The sequence below is a fragment of the Myxine glutinosa genome, chromosome 6, assembly GCF_964187855.1.
Source record: "Myxine glutinosa chromosome 6, kmMyxGlut1.1, whole genome shotgun sequence".
In the NCBI taxonomy this organism is placed as follows: domain Eukaryota; kingdom Metazoa; phylum Chordata; class Myxini; order Myxiniformes; family Myxinidae; genus Myxine; species Myxine glutinosa.
In genome coordinates, this window is record NC_136266.1 from 98,495,629 (window position 1) to 98,515,809 (window position 20,181).

General features: G+C 48.8%; 1 protein-coding gene across 5 annotated transcripts in view; it reads right to left on the reverse strand.

The window, feature by feature from the left end:
- MYO18A (myosin XVIIIA) overlaps nucleotides 1–20,181 on the reverse strand; it is a 377,134-nt gene that overhangs the window by 272,651 nt on the left and 84,302 nt on the right. For all 5 annotated transcript variants that reach the window (XM_078780216.1, XM_078780215.1, XM_078780213.1 and 2 more), the window contains 5 exons: nucleotides 6,027–6,113; nucleotides 4,076–4,220; nucleotides 3,764–3,923; nucleotides 3,455–3,638; nucleotides 3,096–3,327 (listed from right to left, as the gene is read on the reverse strand). In XM_078780216.1, the coding sequence (XP_078636342.1) occupies nucleotides 3,096–3,327; nucleotides 3,455–3,638; nucleotides 3,764–3,923; nucleotides 4,076–4,220; nucleotides 6,027–6,113 (808 nt within the window). The remainder of the gene's footprint in view (nucleotides 1–3,095; nucleotides 3,328–3,454; nucleotides 3,639–3,763; nucleotides 3,924–4,075; nucleotides 4,221–6,026; nucleotides 6,114–20,181) is intronic.

The following is a 20,181-nucleotide window of genomic DNA, read 5'->3' on the forward strand; positions in this document are numbered from 1 at the left end:
GGATCTGCCAAATCTCCGGACCCCACCCACTCGGATCCGCCAAATCTCAGGACCCCTCCCACTCGGGTCCGCCAAATCTCAGACCTCCTCTCACAAGGGTCCACCAAATCTCAGGCCTCCTCCCACTCGGGTCCGCCAAATCTCAGGCCCCCTCCCCTTCGGGTCTGCCAAATCTCAAGCCCCCCTCCCTCTCGGGTCTGCCAAATCTCAAGCCCCCATCTCCAATTTCGGTCCGCCAAATCTCAGGCACCCCTTCCACTCGGGTCTGTCTAATCTCAGGCCGCCCCCTCCACTCGGGTTCGCCAAATCTCAAGTCACCCTCCCTGTGCATGTGTGTCCTCCTCGAAGGGTTTGAGTCAGCAAAAACCGCCAAGACTCGAGCGCCTCCCCCTACCCCCACCAAAGCCTCCCACTACGCTGTTCAACTCAGCATGTTACTTGGGATCTCACAGAGCTCAGCTTCTTTTAATCAAGGAAGTAGAGGATGGGGAAGACCGAGAAAGACTTGGCTAAAGGTGGTGAAAGAAGAAATGCAGACAAGGGGGTTAAACAAGGGGAGATGCAGAAAATAGGGCAAAATGGAGAAGATTGTCATGGGGCCCACAAGGCTAACCCCCACTCTGGCAAGAAAAATGGCCTCAAAATGCCTGTTGTTGTTGTTGTTGTTGTTGTTGTTCTTTTAATCAAATGTTCCCATAGGACATAGGTAGTCAATCATATATTTTTAGTTTCACATTAGTCCATTAAGAGGTTTCAGAGAAGATGAATTTTAAAGGTTTTCTTCCTTTGATCCAATATGGCTGCCACACCACATGACCGACGTCGTCATTGTTCTCAAATTATATTTCCCTTGGGTAGTTGATCACAAATTTAAAGTCTTGCATTACTTGGTTAAGCAATTTGAGAGAAGAAAATTGTTAAAGGTTGTCCTGTAATCCAAAATGATCGAAATTTAAGTACTATTGGGACCCAAACTAGATCGAAATTTAAGTATTATTGGGACCTTTAAAACTTATGATGACATACTTATAGGTGGAGGTGGCAGATGCAATGAACAAACTCGAGTTCTACCACACCAAAGATAATTTTATCCAAGTTTGGTCACAATTCCATCAGCAATTTCGGAGAGGAAGTTGCAAGTGGTTAGGGAAGGACAGACAGACACGTCATCTCATAAGCTCACCTGAACTATGTTCCATGTGAGCTAATTAACTATAAAATGTCCAGCAATGATTACAAATTAACCCTCCTTCAACTGCACTCCTCACCCCTAAACTCCAAGCCCATTTTTTAAAATTCCCAAACTAGTCAATTCCCAACATTGAAACCATGTGACGTTTATTTGGGGATTTGTTACTAATTCTGCTTTGACACAGTAAAAGTTCCAACACCAAAATTAAATTCTAAACGTTCAATGTATGGTCATTAAAAATGACGTCCTCAGTTTTTTTATTTCAATATCTATACTCATGAAGGGCGAGATTACAGAAACTAGAAGACAATGCACCGACAATGGGACAGTGGAACTCAAGCAAGGAAATGAACCTAAAAATAGGAAAGAAAGAGGGGAAGCACAGTAACCTGCAAGAAAGAAAGTTTGAATTAAATCGGGTTAATAGGGGCAGAACGGTAGTGATGGGGATGACATTACTTGCTTGAAGACCCGAAGAAGGTTACTGAACAACCTCCAGAATGTGGTTCCACAAGTGGGAGAAAAGAGGAATAAAAGAGTGGAGATTGGCAACAAGTACAGATTTTGACAGTCTATCAAGGAGGGTGTTGGTGAAAGAATTCATCCATCCTGGAGTTGCTACAGAGGGCTGAAAGAGCAGAGGGAGCTGGATCAAAGGAGAAGCGATAAAAAACAAGGGCTATGGACATGCCAGTGACCTGAGATTAACACTCCTCGTGCTTTGGCCTCATCGTGGAAGATTCCAAAAATAGTGAGAGGGTTCAATTCCACAGAACACAGGAGACACATATGTGATGATTGGTGCCAGCTTACACTAAATTTGAGGCAGATGGGTGGCGACCAAAGGAGAAGGACAAGCTGAAGAGAAGCAAGAGCAACATGGCAGGATTTCACACCATGGCCACTAATGCCATATTGGTGTATCGCTGAAGTCGAGGACTGGGCCGAACGTTCTATCCTCACAGGTGGGAAGGACACAAAGTGCAGTAGACAGTGGGTATGAAGGAGTATGAAAATGATAATGCAGGACAGGTTGGATACAAGAAATCTAGAGACAAGCACAGATATACTGTACGAGATTCTGCCTTAAATCTAGAATTCTGCAATGATGCCGTTTCAGCTAAGGGAGGTGATGGATGGGATGCATACATCATAAAAGGAGTAAACAAAATGCCACCATTAATGTGAGGAAGGGAGAGTATGGTGTTCATGCAAAAAAAAATAATCGTTTTTTGAGATGAAAGGGACAAGTATAATGGAGAAAAGGCAATTAAGAAAGCAAAGATCAGCTGTGAGGAAAGAAGCCAAGGAGGGAAGAAAGAGCAGAAGGCTCAAGCCGAGCCAAAGCTGATGCAAACAATTAAACTCAGAACGACAGGAGCGTGTAAGAATGGACAAGATGACACGGGAACAGATTCACAATATGATTAACAGTTCATGGTTAAAAACGGCAAGAGTTATGCAAGACCATAGATTTTCAGAGGGATAGGACTATGTGAAGATCTTAAGATATCATGGAGATATTATGACAACGTGGACTTCAAGGTCATTGACCTTCTTGTATCCAAAGGGAAATTAAAGAGGTAAGCAAGACAGATCCGGTAAGGTAAACTTATCTTTTGGAACTGAGAACATATGCTACACTCAGAATCACAACCAGAAGCTCAAATAACCTCCCCCCCCCCCCCCCCCCACCCTCCGCCATCCCCCTTGCAATCTCTTCGAGGCACAGCTCGCATTACTGCTAATTGTATTGTGACACATAATTTTCTTTTATTTCATTCAGGAAGTCTTCTTGGTCAACAGATTTTTAGGGTATGTTGGAAAATTTATCCACCGTTTGTGTTTAAAGTATCATAATTACTTATTACAATCAGCGAGCTATCATTCCTTGTAAACACACCTTGCCTGTGCAACCTCAACGCGTCGAGTAAACGGCTCCCACGGAGCTGCTTGCGGAGCTGAGGTATGTCCAACTGCATCATTGCACCATCACCGGAAGGACCACTGTGTTCAGGGCTACCATCAACTAACATGACACGACCAGGCCCTACGCTTGCAGCAGCATCAACCTTCGGTGCAAAGCAATGCACGAAAAGCATCCTCGATCGGCGGATCGTGTCAAAAAGACCATCCTGAGAAGATGGGAAATGACGAGGGAATGCTAAAATTGGAGGAACTCCACGTTGCAATCACTTCATCTATATTCACCAATAAGCATCCCCTCAAACCCACAACCCCCACTCATCCCATAATACTCACCACCTGGAGTTTGACCTGGATACACAGGGATCTTTTCTTTACAGCTGCCACGCCAGTAGCAAAAGTTTTGCGCATGCTCGTCGCACGGCGCAAAGCGAGCTGGGAACTGCCCTCTAGGCCAGCAACTGATCCTGACATGGCAGCAGCACCAGATCGGCCTGCAAACAGCTTGCCAATCATCTTCCTGTAAGCCCGGAGACAAGTCAGGAGCAAAAGCTAGTCACACAAAACTTATTGTGGAATGTAAATGAACAAACCAGGATCTTGCCAAATAATTTCCCGTCCTTCACCTGCCCCAAAATTGCTTACTTCTGAGAGTCTTGGAGGAGAGGCAGGGCAGTAAGAGATGAGGGTAGGAGGCGTGAACGAGCCAACCAGCCACGGGCATCATACTCGATACGACGAGATCCCCAAGCATGGCGTATTACAAAGTGCTGTGGATGCTCACTCTGCCTCACGGGTGACAGTCCTGATAGAAAGGATAGAGGGAAGAATTGAGATGGTGACTTGAGATAGGAAACAAATTGGATGAGCATTCCCACATTTTAAACATGCCATTAACTTTGGGGAAAAGCCACCAAATAATCAAACATTTGGAGAAAATAGGAGTGAACCAAATACCTTTTCGATCATCAGACTGCCCAAAGACAGAAAAAAACCTTTCCAGAAGGACATCCTCATTGCCACCTGCCACCAAACTCTCTTCTTCCATTAGCCAAAGAAGGCCCTTGACTTCATTAGATCTTCCAGTTGCTACGCCACGTTTCTAAAACACAAGAATGGTGCAGAAACATTTCATTCGTCATTTGTTTTTTCATTCTCATTTAATTTAGTGCCAGATTAGATATCTGTTCTGCGAGTTCAGTTCCGACATGCTTTGCCTGGAATCTGTGCTTTAAACGGATGTGCATGCTAATAATAAATGGAAAATAGATCATTTCAGTTCCATAATAACAATCTCAATGCTTAGATTCTTAAGGGTGTAGTACTGGTGAACAGGTGATTTTTTTTTTGTTTGTTTAGCTGAACAGTTTCCTTATAGTCTTATAAACAAGAATCATGCTATTAGAGGTCATAGAAGTACCCCTAATTATTGTTATCTTTACACGCAATTTACAAGAAATATAATATTTTGCATGAAATTTGTTATAACTTTAATTTGCATCATTCTTTTGGGCTGAAATTTGGACAGGATATTCAGAATATCAGTTCCTTTAAAATGATGAAGGCTTTTGTTTATAGGAGTAGCCATTGTGGATTTATTGAAGGACAACCAAGTTTTATCTGGTAATTGGCATAATTAGCTAATTAGTGAACATTTGACATAATTTCACAAAATCCTCTCATCAGGTAGTAGAGTAACACATGTATAATACATGTACCAAGTTTTGTGTGAAAAGAATGATAGGTGACATAGAAGATAGAAGTAGAAATGTGTTCTTTGTTTTTCCTTGTTTTTTATTGACGGTCTAATTTATGCAAATTATATGCATGTAATATGACAAAGAAGCGTTGAAGCTGGTCTGAGTTAAAGCCAAGATGATATCTTTCAAGAAAAACTGAAAATTAGATATTAACTTGACTTTGTTTTTGTGTAAAGGCCTCTCAAAGGTACCTATGTAGTTTTCTCAATTTTTCACCAGTACTACACCCTTAAGAATGCAATAATGTTGGGATATTTTTCTTCAGAATCTGGAAGACACGTTGGAAGGCAATAATCATTGCAATCTAATGCAACCTGATGGGAACAAAAAAAAGGAAGGCTGCTATTTATATGAATACAACAACAACAACAGGCATTTTAAGGCCACTTTCTCTGCTAGAGCGGGGGTTTAGCCTTGTGGGCCCCATGACAATCAACTCCATTTTACCCTATTTCCTACATCTCCCCTTGCCCGCATTTCTTCTTCCACCACTTTTAGCCAAGTCTTTCTCGGTCTTCCCCATCCTCTACTTCCTTATGCATTCATTTCCATCACTCTTCTCAACCAGCCACTTTCATCCTTCCTCAACACATGACCAAACCATCTCAACCTGTTTCTCTTCACAGCATCCATCACAGGCTCTATTCCCATCATCTTTCGCAATTCATCATTTGTCTTCCTCTCTCTCAACGATACTCCACACATCCACCGAACCATTCACATTTCCACCCTTTCTAGCCTTCGTTGCTGCTCTACGTTCACTACCCATGTCTCGCTCCCATAAATCATAACACTTCTCACACATGCAGCATACATCTGTCCCTTCAGCATCAACTACACTCCCCTCCTCGTCAGCACGCCACTCAGTTCCCGAAAATTCTTCCATGCACATCTCACTCTAGCAACCGTTGCCGAGTCTGATCCACCTTCTCCGTTCAGCATGTCCCCTAGGTAGCAAAATGTTTTCACATCTTCCAGCTCACACCGTCTCCAAGATCCAACTCAACATTTCCTCCATCTGCAGCTCCCTCTATGCACACCTTACATTTGAATGTAGCTGCCACACTGGTTAATGACCCTGTCAGACCACTACATTTTGACCCATATATGAATGACAAAAATAAATATTTTTTATTTCCTTCACACACAAGTGTTTGCTGGGGAGGAAGATCCAGTGCAGCGATGGAAAGAGGGGGCGATGGGTCCAGCTCATCGAGGGATAATTCCACACCTTCCTGATAAGGACGACAAGAGGGACAGGGGTCACGGACCTGATAAGGACAACAAGAGGAGCAGGGTTCACGCTGAATTTTTCTTTTTGTGGTCCACCGGGCCACCGAAACAGATTTTATGGTGGCCCAACCGTACATTATTTGCTGGTGAATCAAAGTTCGTAAAAATCAGTATCCACGTTGAACTCGCTATTTCTCACGACACCTACAGATCAAATTTCAGTGCATTTCATACCAGCAACCTTACAACTCATAATCACAGAACACTCCTGTCAGCTATTCAATCATCTACCTACTAACTTACAGCAAAATATTACTCGGACAATTTTAATGTTTGCTGAAGAAAATTTTCTTCACATATTAACCCATTTATTTAATTTCCCAAAACAATAGTTAGCTCTGCATACCTTTCAGCTATTGACGAGATCCCATAACTGTAATCATGAAATCTTGAAAATAGTACGAAAACACATGTCACTGTAAAACATGAGTATTTTAATTTGATGAACATTCAGTTTCAAAAAAGATTGGGTCAAAATTTGATGTAAAGAACAGTTAATTTAAAAGTGTGAATTTGCATGACTAGCATGCGGCTAACGGAGTGGTGTGTGCATATTGCAAGCTCACGGCCTTGCTTCTTTATCCTGAGGTGGTGTTAGGGGCATGCAAGTCAAGTGCTGTGGTGTGTTCACCGAATTGTGTACACAACGGGAGCGCAGCTGCAGCACGTGCTCGCAGGGTAAGCAGCCGCCATGTTGGAATACCCTTCCCTCGGTAGAACACGAGAGATACAGGCATAGCTGAGAGTGATAAGCGTGAACGCAGATGAAATTGATTGGGTTTTTGACTCACAATCAATTTGAATTGAAATTGATGCAATCGAATTGACAGATTGACTCAGATTTGTTTTCCTCTTTTGTTTGTTTTCCTTCTGAACCTGGTCATAGAGCCACGAAGGTGACTGACAAAACTGAGAGTCGGATTTTAGTAAGTCAGAAGTGTCAAGTTGAGTTGGTCTGCGAGAATAACTTAGTCCGGTTGCCAAATCCAATTTTTTGGCTGAACCTGGAAATTTTATGCAAAGTTTTTTTTTGTTATTGATTTTGGTAGCCTAGGATCTACTCTTTCAGAATCTGCCGGGTGCACTCCGTGCACCCTTGAGCGTTTTGAGAAATTCAAGATGGCGTCCAAGAAAAGTCCGGCAGAAGTATGACTGAACCTGGAAATTTTATGCAAAGTTTTTTTTTTGATTGATTTTGGTAGCCTAGGATCTACTCTTTCAGAATCTGCCGGGTGCACTCCGTGCACCCTTGAGCGTTTTGAGAAATTCAAGATGGCGTCCAAGATGGCTGTCGTTTCAGATAACTCCCTATAACTCCAGTAGTATTTGACCTAGGATGATAATTTTGGTGTCTAACCGTATGTTTTGAGGGGCAAGGTATCCATTGAAACCATTTATTTGACTGGTTGGGGATTGCATCATATAGAAATGCAATATGGCCGCCAATATGGCTGCCATCTATCTATAATTCCAGTAATCTCTGTGTGCATGTGTGTGTGTCTGTGTGTCTGTGTGTTTGTAGGAGTAAGAGTGGACATAGCCAAAAGGAGTAAGACTGCCAAACTGTGGGTGGACATGTTAATCAAACCAGTGTTCCTTATGATGAGGTTTGTCCGAGCTGAGCGGGAGGCTGATTGGCTGTTGCATCTTGAGGCATGCAAACAAATGCTTCCCTATTTCTTTGCCGCTGGCCATGTGCATTATGCAAGGTATGGGTTGTGCTACCTAAGGGCAATGGAAGCCCTCCCAGAAGAGGTACTAATCCGGTTCATGAAAGGGGAGCATGTGATGAGGCACCAGCGCGGGCTATGGAATGGCCTGTGGAGTGATATGTTTATAGAAACTACTTTCATGAGATATGGCCATGCCCCAAATGGCATCATAGGAATAACATTGAAGCCGGATACGCTCAAGGTCTGGGCATTTAGTCTTCATACATGTAGTACTGTGGAGGCTGCTCTGGACGAAATGCTTGGAGACTCTGGAGACCAAGGAAGTGAACATAAGGAAGAAAAGAAGGCACGGATAGAGAATGACAACAAGGACCGAGAAGCCATAAGGAGGAAGCTTCAAAAATGTATCGATCCACTTGATCCCGAGAAACATCCACAGGATCTAGTGAACATTGCAACTGGTCTACATGGAACCCCGGCAGTGAATGTGCAGGATGCTGTGCAGAAAGGATTCGAACAGATGTGCGAATTTGGAGAGAACTTACCTGATGGCTTACATGAAACAATTCACAAGACCGTGACTACCATGGTGGCTACAAAGAAACATGTGAATGTGGGAGGTAGTAAAGTGTACGACATGAATGTCATCTACTCCAGGGTCATATCTGATTGGCTGTTGCATCTTGATGGCCAACAGTCTAGAAGTGGGCGTGATGTTGACATAAAAGATGTCCTATCCTACGAATTGGCCCCAGTACCAACGTCTATGTTTGACCCCACAGGAGAAATGAGAGCTGCAACATCAAAGTCTTCCTTAAAGCGACAGCTTCTGGTTGAGGTATCTGCTCGGACAACAGCAAGTGAAACTTCAGTAGTTGTGATTGATGGTTCAGCCCTACTCTGGGTGATTCCTTGGCCTGCAGAGGGCACCACTACACACTACGCAAACAACTTGAAACACGCCATTGCCAAGAGACTAAAAGTTGGGGACGTTCACCTAGTGTTCGATCGGTACTACGATTACAGTACTAAGAGTGTCACCAGAAGTGCTAGGGCCACTGGAGTTAGCCGAGTCCACGAGCTGCAGTTGAACACCAAGTTACCACCTCAAGAGACTGTGTTGACGGTGACCGAAAACAAGAAGCAGTTGATAAACCTGATTGTCAAACTTCTGATTGAAGACGAGTCATTCCATGAATACACCCAAAGCCACAAGTTGATAGTGTTTGGTGAGGACGCTGCCCCATTTGAGATCAGCCATGGTGGTGTAGTGATCAGAAGGGCGGACCTTTCAACTAGTCATGAGGAAGCGGACAATATCATTGTCCAACAGGTGCTGCTGTCTGCTCGAAATAATGAAGAGAGTGATATAACTGTGATATCCGATGACACTGACGTTTTCATTCTCTTGCTTCATTATTATCACGCTGGAAGCATGAAAAATCGTATCACCATGGAATCACCAATTAAGGAACGAACAGTCATTGACATTGGAAAAACCGTAGAGAAGCATGTGTCTTTTGTGAATGAACTCCTGCCAGCCCATGCTCTTACTGGGTGTGATACGGTAGCATGCTGCTATGGGGTTGGCAAAGGTACTGCATTGAAGGTTCTGAAAGATGGTCACTCACTGTCACTTTTAGGGGTCATTGATTCTCCCATAGAATCAGTGATTGCGCAGGCAACCACATTCATGTCAGCCTGTTACGGTCAATATTCTATGAGTAAATCAATGTCCGAAACACGCTGGAAGATGTGGGCATCCAAAACGGGTCGGGCCTCCGCGGTACCACCAAAACTTTGTTCCCTTCCTCCTACAAGTGAGGCATTTAAAGAGAATGTAAGAAGGGCCCATCACCAAGCCATTGTGTGGCGTTCACTGGAAGACAGCAATCCGCCTGAACTTGATGCAGAAATGTACGGATGGGTAAAACACTCGAAACTGAAAACGCTACAACCGGTCCTCCTTCCCGCAAATGTTGAACTCGCCCCAGAAACTGTCATGCGTATGATCAGATGTGGATGCAAGAGTGACAACCCCTGCAGAACGCTTTCTTGCAGCTGCAAGAAGGCTGGTTTGAAATGTACAATATTCTGTGCTTGTTATGCGCGTTGCAGCCAGACTCTTACTTAGCATTTTAATTCAATTGAACAATGTCACAGATTCTTGTGATGTAATTCATATGCATCTGTTTTAATCACTTAAATGGATTCTTTGTCCACGAAACATATGGATAGACACCAAAATTATCATTGTAGACCAAGTGAATGTATTTGAATAAAAGTGAATACAAGTGAATTTGTTTGTTTTTGTTTGAAATTTGTAATATGGCAGCCATATTGGCGGCCATATTGCATTTCTATATGATGCAATCCCCAACCAGTCAAATAAATGGTTTCAATGGATTCCTTGCCCCTCAAAACATACGGTTAGACACCAAAATTATCATCCTAGGTCAAATACTACCGGAGTTATAGGGAGTTATCTGAAACGACAGCCATCTTGGACGCCATCTTGAATTTCTCAAAACGCTCAAGGGTGCACGGAGTGCACCCGGCAGATTCTGAAAGAGTAGATCCTAGGCTACCAAAATCAATCAAAAAAAAAACTTTGCATAAAATTTCCAGGTTCAGTCATACTTCTGCCGGACTAACTGAGTCTCAGTGCCCCAATAAAGTGGAATCAAAGTGTGGTGGGGGTTAGTGGGGGGTGGGTGGAGGGTTAAGCTACAAATCGATAATCGTCCAAAAAAATTTCCGCTGTGATTGTCTTTTTTTTAAAGCATTAAGAAAGATACTATGGAGTTAAAACTTCACAACCAAGAGCCAAATTATAATAATAATAAATAAATTAAAAATAATAATAATAATAATAATAATAACAATAATAACATCGTTAAACATTTCAAAATCGTATTACTCCCGCGAGGGAGTAATGCATTCGATCGTGTCCGTGTGTGTGTGTGTGTGTGCGTGTGTGTGTGTGTGTGTGTGTGTGTTTGTGAACAAGATATCTGGAAAAGTTCTGAACGGATTTGGATGAAAGATGGTGGGATGATTGCCCTTGGGATAAGGAAGAATTGATTAGTTTTTGGTGAAGCTCAGGATATTATTCCAGATCCAGGAATTTTTTGAAGGATTGTTTACCATTGGAAGACAGTGTGGCGGACACAAAAGCCCACTGGCGTGGTGACATCATTCCACGCACCGAGTGGGCGGTGGCCACGCCCGAGGGGTAGGCGTGGCCTCATGATATACCCCGGGCGACCAGCAAGGAGGAGTTCAGTGTTACAGTGTAGTCTTACAATAAAGACGTTTATATGTTACCGCTTGTCCGCTTCCTCCTTGCTCACAAGCAGCGCGCGTAACGCCGCGCTTTACTGGTGACCCTCGACGTTGGATCTGCCGGAGCGATCCTTCCACACGCGACGCCATCGCCATGGCCGACTTCGTCAAACTTCCGGAATTTTGGGAGGCTCAGGCCGAAGTCTGGTTCGTCCAGGCCGAAGCCCAATTTCAGCTTCGGCACCTCACCGGCGATGACACGCGCTACTGCCACGTCGTCGCCTCCCTCGGGCCCGGCACGGCCGCTCGAGTTGTGTCCGTCCTTCGCCACCCACCGGACGGCCACAAGTACGAGGCACTCAAGCGGCTACTCCTAGCCACGTTCAGCCTCACGGACGACGCACGGGCCGACCGCCTCCTGGATCTCCCCGAGCTCGGTGAGACGCGCCCGTCGGTCCGAATGGACCATATGCTGTCACTGTTGGGCGACGAAGCCCCCGGTTCGCTATTCCGGGCGCTTTTCCGTCGCCAACTTCCAGCGCAGGTTCGCCTCGCGTTGGCCGGGACCGGGCTAACGGAACCCCGAGCATTGGCGGCCGAGGCGGACAAGTACTTCGCCGCTTCGGACACGCGGGCGAGCGTTGGCGTGGCCGTCACGGCCTTCGACGCTGATGTTCCACAGCATCATCTTCTACAGCACGCTGATGTTCCACAGCATCATCTTCTACAGCACGCTGATGTTCCACAGCATCATCTTCTACAGCACGCTGATGTTCCACAGCATCATCTTCTACAGCACGCTGTGGTTCAGCAGCATGCTGATACGCACCTCGTGAACGCCGCCACGCCCCGCCCACCGCCGCGGCGAAAACCGCCACCGCGGGGAAACCCGTCGACTCCACCGGCCTGGCGGAGCCAGCCGCACTCCTCCAGCTCCACCACCTGGTGCTGGTTCCACGCCAAGTTCGGCCACGAAGCTCGGCGGTGTCATCCGCCGTGCTCCTTCAACGGGTCGGGAAACGCCCGGGCCGGCGCTCAATTGTGGCGATGAGCGCCGGCCGTTCGAGCAGCCTGCTGTTCATAACGGACACCTTCTCTGGGCGCCCTTACCTGTGCGACACGGGAGCACAGGTGAGTGTCATTCCCGCCGGCACGTCAGACAAGCACGCCGCGGGTGGGGGCCCCGCGCTGCTTGCCGCGAACGGGACGCCCATCCGTACGTACGGAAAACGCTGCCTCTCTCTGCGGTTTGGAGGGCAGGTTTTCCGATGGACGTTCGTCACCGCCGACGTGCCCATGGCACTGCTTGGCGCGGACTTCCTGTGCGCTAATGGGCTCCTGGTCGACGTCAAGCGCAGACGGCTTGTCCAGGCCGAGACGTTCAGCTCGCTCGCATGTGCGTTGCCCAGCTCAACGAGCGGCTTGCCAAGCGGCTTGCCGAACGATTCGGTTCCGGCCACGTTGGTCTGTACGCTTCCGGCAGCGGACGCATTCACCCGCCTCCTCGCCGGCTTCCCGGCCCTCACGCGTCCACCTTCTCGGCGGGGGCCGTCAAGCACGGGGTGGCCCATCACATCCCCACCGTCGGGCCACCGGTCTACGCCCGGGCACGCCGCCTCGAGCCGACGAAGCTGGCGGTGGCAAAAGCGGAGTTCGCTACCCTGGAGCGACTTGGCATCGTTCGGCGCTCAGAGAGCGCTTGGGCGTCGCCGCTGCACATCGTGCCGAAGCCCGGCGGGGGATGGCGACCGTGCGGGGACTATCGCCGTCTCAATGACGCCACGACTCCCGACCGCTACCCCGTCCCCCACATTCAGGACTTTTCCGCCCGTTTGGCGGGCAGGTCCTTCTTCTCGAAGGTGGACCTCATACGCGGCTACCATCAGGTCCCCGTCAGGCCGGAGGACGTCCCGAAGACGGCGGTCATCACGCCATTCGGACTCTTCGAGTTCCTGCGCATGCCCTTCGGTCTGAAGAATGCGGCTCAGGCGTTCCAGCGACTGATGGACAGCGTCCTGCGCGACTTGGATTTTGTCTATGTCTACCTGGACGATATCCTCGTCGCCAGCGCGTCCCGCGAAGAGCACCTACGCCACCTCCGCACGCTCTTCGAACGCCTGGGCCAGCATGGCCTGATTGTGAACCCCGCAAAGTGCCGGTTCGGCGCCGCCACAATCGATTTTCTGGGGCATCGTGTCACCAGGCACGGCGCCGTCCCCCTGCCGGCCAAGGTGGAGGCGGTGAAGGGGTTTCCGCGCCCCCGCACGATCAGAGGGCTGCAGGAGTTCCTGGGCATGGTGAACTTTTACCATCGGTTCCTGCCCCGTATCGCCCAGCTCCTGCGCCCCCTGCACGAAGCTCTCCGAGGTAAGCCGGGCAAAGGCGACGTTACCTGGACCGAGCAGATGGACACGGCGTTCACGGGCGCGAAGCTCGCCTTGGCTAACGCCACCATGCTCGCGCACCCGGCGCCCGATGCACCGATCGCCCTCACCACCGATGCCTCGGACTACGCGGTGGGCGCGGTGCACGAGCAATGGGTGCGTGGAGCTTGGCAACCGCTGGCGTTCTTTAGCCGGCAGCTTCGCCCGCCCGAACGCCGTTACAGTACCTTCGACCGCGAGTTGCTCGGACTTCACTTGGCGGTCAGGCACTTCCGCCATCTGCTCGAGGGCCGGGCGTTCACTGCCTTCGTCGACCACAAGCCGCTGATCTTCGCGATGGGCAAGGTCACCGAGCCGTGGTCGGCCCGGCAGCAGCGTCACCTCTCGGCCGTGTCCGAGTACACGACGGACATCCAGCACGTCGCGGGGAAGGACAACCCGGTGGCGGATTGCCTTTCCCGGGCCGTCGCCCACGCAGTCCACCTCGGCATCGACTATGCCCGGATGGCAGCGGACCAGGCCGCTGACCCCGACGTCCAGGCCTTGCGGACCGCCGTCACGGGCCTCCGCGTCACCGAGGTGCCGTTCGACGGCGCGGGCGCGGCTCTCTTGTGCGACGTCTCCCTCGGGCGTCCTCGCCCCATTGTAGCCGCGGGCTGGCAGCGCCAGGTGTTTGACGCCATCCACGGCCTGTCCCACCCGGGCGCGAGGGCCTCCCAAAGGCTGATCGCCGACAAGTTCGTCTGGCATGGCCTCCGGAAGGCCGTCCGCGGCTGGGCCAGGACGTGCCTCGCGTGCCAGCGCGCCAAGGTGCACCGGCACACCCAGGCCCCGTTGGCCCCGTTCACGGTGCCGGAACGCCGGTTTGACCACGTCCACGTGGACCTGGTGGGACGTCTGCCCCCCTCGCGGGGTTTCACCTACGTCCTCACCATGGTGGACTGCACCACCCGGTGGCCGGAGGCCGTGCCCTTGGCGTCGACAACGGCGGCCGATGTCGCGCAGGCTTTCATCGCCACCTGGGTCGCCCGGTTCGGCGCCCCCTCAGACATCTCATCCGACCGCGGCCCCCAGTTCACCTCGGAGCTCTGGGGGGCGGTTGCGCAGGGGCTCGGGGTCCGGCTGCACCGAACCACGGCCTACCACCCCCAGGCTAACGGCCTGTGTGAGCGATTTCACCGCTCATTGAAGGCCGCGCTCCGGGCCACCCTCCGCGACGGCGGCTGGGTCGACAGGCTCCCCTGGGTCCTGCTGGGCCTCCGGACGGCGCCCAAGGAGGACCTGCGCGCATCCGCGGCGGAGTTGGTCTTCGGGCAACCGCTGCGGGTGCCGGGCGAGTTCCTCCCCGACTCCACGGCACCATGGTCCGCGGCACAGCAGCGCTCCGCTCTGCAAGAGACCGCCCAGAGGTTCGCCCCGGTGCCAACGGCATGCCACGGGCACCCACCGACGCACGTCGCCCCGGAGCTTCGCACGGCGGAGTACGTCTTCGTCCGCCACGATGCCCATCGGACACCACTGCGGCCCCCGTACGACGGGCCTTTCCGCGTGCTGGAGACCGGGGCGAAGCACTTCACCCTGGACATCGGCGGTACTCCTGACCGCGTTTCGGTAGACCGCCTCAAGCCGGCCCACCTCGATGTGGACCATCCACCGCCAGTGGCCCGACCCCCACGTCGGGGCCGCCCTCCTGCGGGCGGACCCCCGGCACCGCCCAGCCCCGCCGCCACGGCGCCCCCCGGTCCTGCACCCATCCCAGGGGCAGCCAGGGGCATCCCACCTGGTATCCCTGCACCCCGGACGCCGCCGATCGCCAGGGGGCGCTTCGGCCGGGTCATTCGTCTGCCCCGCAAACTGGCCCTCCAGGTGCGCGGGAATTCTGGGGGGGCGCGTGTGGCGGACACAAAAGCCCACTGGCGTGGTGACATCATTCCACGCACCGAGTGGGCGGTGGCCACGCCCGAGGGGTAGGCGTGGCCTCATGATATACCCCGGGCGACCAGCCCGGAGGAGTTCAGTGTTACAGTGTAGTCTTACAATAAAGACGTTTGTTTATATGTTACCGCTTGTCCGCTTCCTCCTTGCTCACAAGCAGCGCGCGTAACGCCGCGCTTTAACAGGGCTCATTTTTTTTTTAACATTATCTTCTATATATTCTATATTTAACATTGTGATATGAAAATAGTTTTCATATTTGTTGTAAATGTAGTTTAAACTCGTGGTTATGCGTTAGAATGGTGTATTTTGTTAGCAGCGTCGTCTTCAAGGTTCTTTTTTTCTTTTCTAATAAAGACATATTCTGTCATTTTAAAACCACCAAAGTGTGTATTCGGTTTCCCCATTTCATAAAATGTATCATTTGATACGTATAATGCTTTAAAACTGTTTTTTGTTTGTTTGTTTTTTATCTCAGAAGAGATATCAATATTTACCTCAGCGAATGTCAATCGCGGTGTCAGTATTTGATGAACTTATAAAGACTTAGGTGACTTATAAGTGTGACAAGCATGTGCACGGGATTCTTCCCAGAAGAATGAGTGGTCGCATTAGCTTGTACAACTTAAAATGAGCGAGTTTAGTTTTCACGTTTGGGCCAGTTTTACATGTTGTATCCCTACGGAATGAAACGAACGTTTTCCTGGCTTACAATTTTATTTGAAGTCCCACATGCCTCAAAATACACTCACTTATATAGAATTGAACGCTGAATCCGAAAATGTAAGTGAAATTGCCTTGCTGGGTTTTTTTAATATAAAATTAAGTTTCCTGACTTGTGAAAAGTGATGGTTTTGGTCACTTTCAACTCGCGGGAATGCCTGTGATTGCAGCTGAAAGAACAGTAGAACACTGAACATGAACACCATGTTTATAAATGAAACCAGTGAGATGAACATCCTCCCTGGGCTATGGTAATCAAAGGTGGAGATAATGTCAGCACTCAGTAACTACATATGACCACAGAGGGGATCGCTCCAGTTATTGATACAGCTCAGTCAGTGTGTTACATTACTAAGCAGCTTGTAGAGCACTCGCCAAGTGGCTTAAGCACTCAAGCCAGCATTCGGCCCCATGGAAACGGTTGATAAGGGATGCCTGGTTTGGCAAGCTCATTGATAAATGTGATGACACATCTGCATAAACTGTTTGCATGAGTTTGTTTACAGCGCAGGTGTGTCAGGTGAGATCAATCATTTGGGGGTTAATTACCGTTATTATAATCCCAAAATAATTTAAAATATATTCACAGGAGCGATCAGTGGGATCACGCTATTCTTTTTTATTCTGCCAATTCTTTTATTATTATTTTATTTTACAATTTAAAGTGGCTATTGAAAAACGCCATAGGGTAAAACGACGGCTCAAGCTGCAATATATACACCTTCCCAAGGCAGGAACAGACGATAAAAAGGGAATTTCTCCGGATTTTTTTTACAGTCAAGTGAACTCTAAATTAACGTAGGCAAAGTGAATGGGAAAATAATACTGAGTCCTCTTACTCATGATATAATTGAGGGTTCTGAAGCGTCATTCGTAATATCCTCGTCCACCATTACAGGAAGAAGCGGCAATCGATACATGGTAAAAGTTTACGAAGATAATTTTCATTGCCCGACCATCAGAACTCCTAGTGAGGGAAGCAAATGAAGTCACTACACCTTTGCTGTATGACCTGTACTCCCCTTGGCAAGTCCAGTTGGTTGAGATTGCATAATGCTGAGTAACGACTGAATACATCGACGATTTTGATAAGTGGCCAAACGGGCCAGCTAGGGCCAAATTTTGATGGGCAAATGGAGTGGTTGGTGGCATTTGGCACTCGGGCCAGCGCTTATTTTGAACCCTGGGGAGGATTATTAATGGGTAATAAAAAGGGCAGGTGCGCAAGTTCAAGGCAAATTATGAGGCTTGTGCAGAGGCAGAAATAACAAGCGTTACGCCGAGGTCCCCCGTCGGTGAAGTGATGAGTTGACAAAGTGGAAGACGCAAGGCGGCCATCTGGGATTTTGACATGGCGACCCAATTTTCAATAGCGTTCTCCCATATGCCTAGATACAACCACACACCAGATTAGAAGTTAGTAGTTCGTTTATTTTTCAAGATATTTCGCTCACAAGGTTCAGACATATATATGGTGGCGGCCATTTTGGATTTTGACCAGGCGACCCAATTTTCAATAGCGTTCTTCCTTATGCCTAGATACAACAACACACCAGTTTAGAAGTTGGTAGTTCGTTTATTTTTCAACATATTCCGCTCACAAGGTTCAGACATACATGGTGGTGACCATCTTGGATTTTGATGTGGCGACCCAATTTTCAATAGCGTTCTTCCTTATGTGTAGATACACCCACACACCAGACTAGACGTTAGTAGTTCGTTTAATTTACAAGATATTTCCCTCACAAGGTTCAGACAGATATATGGTGGCGGCCATCTTGGATTTTGACGTGGCGACCCAATTTTCAATGGCTTTCTTCCTTATGCCAAGGCACACCCACACACCAGATTAGAAGTTGGTACTTCGCTTATTTTTCAAGATATTCCGCTCACAAGGTTCAGACATACATGGCGTCAGACATACATGGCGGCGGCCATCTTGGATTTTGACGTGGCGACCTAATTTTCAATAGCGTTCTTCCATGTGCCTAGTTGCACCCACACACCAAATTAGAATTCGGTCCTTCGCTTACGCACGCACGCACGCACACATGGACGGAGGGGAAAACCATAGTCCCCCTTTCGCTCGGGGGACAAACGGGGGACAAACGCGACGGGGGACAAACGCGACAAACGCGACGGGGGACAAACGCGACAAACGCGACAAACACGACAAACGCGACAAACGGTGCGACGGGGGACAAAAATAACCTAGGTGAAGGTAAACCCCGAAAGAATCAATCAACCAAATGAATAAATGTAAGCAAACCAAGTCCAATGAGCGAGGAAGTGTAAACAACCGTTACCCATTGGATAAAACTAATTATCCATGATGGACTTTCTCTGTCTCACCGAAACCTGGCAACAACCTCTGGACTACTACACACTCAACCTCACCACACCCAATGGATATTCCTACGTCAATAAACCACGCTCGGAGGGCCGAGGTGGTGGAATTGCCGTTATCCACCGTCAAGACATCAAGACCAACCTCATCTCCATCTCATCTGCTCCATCATTTGAACACCTGGCTTTAAAACTCTCTGGTCACACGCAGTCAGTCATGGCTGTCGTCTACCGCCCTCCCAAACCACACCCATCATTCCTGTCTGACTTCTCCTACTTTCTGACCCAGCTATGTTCCCTCTCCCCCTCAATCCTCCTCCTTGGTGATTTCAATATCCACATGGACTCCACTGACTCCACAATAACCACTGACTTCACTGATTTACTCACCTGCTTTAACCTCACTCAACATGTCGACTTTCCTACCCATATCCGTGGTCACATTTTGGACCTTGTCTGCTCCACTGGATTAAATTTGCACCATCTCTATGGCTCCGACCTCACCCTCTCTGACCACTTAGCCATCACTCTGACCATCAACATCCCCGCCCCAACACCAAGGCATTATCGCACAATCAACTTCCGTAAGCTAAACGCTCTTTCACCTACCTCATTCTCATCCACCCTCTCTGAAAAAATGTCCACTTCTCCCTTCATTGACCTCCACACCCCTTCCGACCTCACTGACTACTACAACCACACTCTCTCCTCCTGCCTTGACCAGCTTGCGCCTGTAAAAACCAAAACAGTTTCTTTCACCCATTCTGCTCCCTGGTTTACCCCTGAACTCCACCTGATGAAAACTCATGCTCGCCAACTTGAAAGACTCCGCAATAAAACGGGTCTCACAGTTCACTCCCAAGCCTACAAGGACCACATACAACACTACAAAGATGCCCTCTCCCGCGCCCGCTCTGCCTACTACTCTCAAATTATCCACTCTGGCTCCGGAAACCCAAAAGCACTCTTCTCGACAATAAACAAACTCCTCCGCCCCCTGAACACCACCACCCAGTCATTCACAGTAGACAACTGCATCTCCTTCCTCTCTTTCTTCCAACGCAAAATTGACAACATCTACAACAGCTTGACCACCGCCGCACCCGCTCCCCCTCCAACCACCTGCCCCCCCTTGTCCTGCCATCCCCTGTCTCGGTTCTCCCCAATCTCTCCTACTGACCTCTCTGAACTCCTCATAGGAATGAAAACTGCCACCTGCACTCTTGACCCCATCCCCTCCAGCTTTGTCAAAGCCTCCCTCCCTGCTCTCTCTCCACTTATCATTGCAACAATAAACTCCTCCCTGTCTACAGGCATCGTCCCACCTTCCCTCAAAATTGCTGCTGTTACCCCCATTCTAAAAAAACCTGGTCTAAACCCTGACACCCTAAACAACTTCAGACCCATCTCCAACCTACCCTTTCTGTCAAAAGTTTTGGAACGCGCTGTAGCCACTCAACTCAAACATCATCTCTCTGCCAATAACTTGTATGAAACATTCCAATCCAGATTCCGCTCCAACCACAGTACTGAAACTGCTCTCCTCAAAATCACCAACGACCTTCTCCTCTCCTCTGACGCTGGCAACCTCAACATTCTCGTCCTCCTCGACCTCAGCGCTGCCTTTGACACCATCGATCACACTATCCTCCTCACCCGACTTG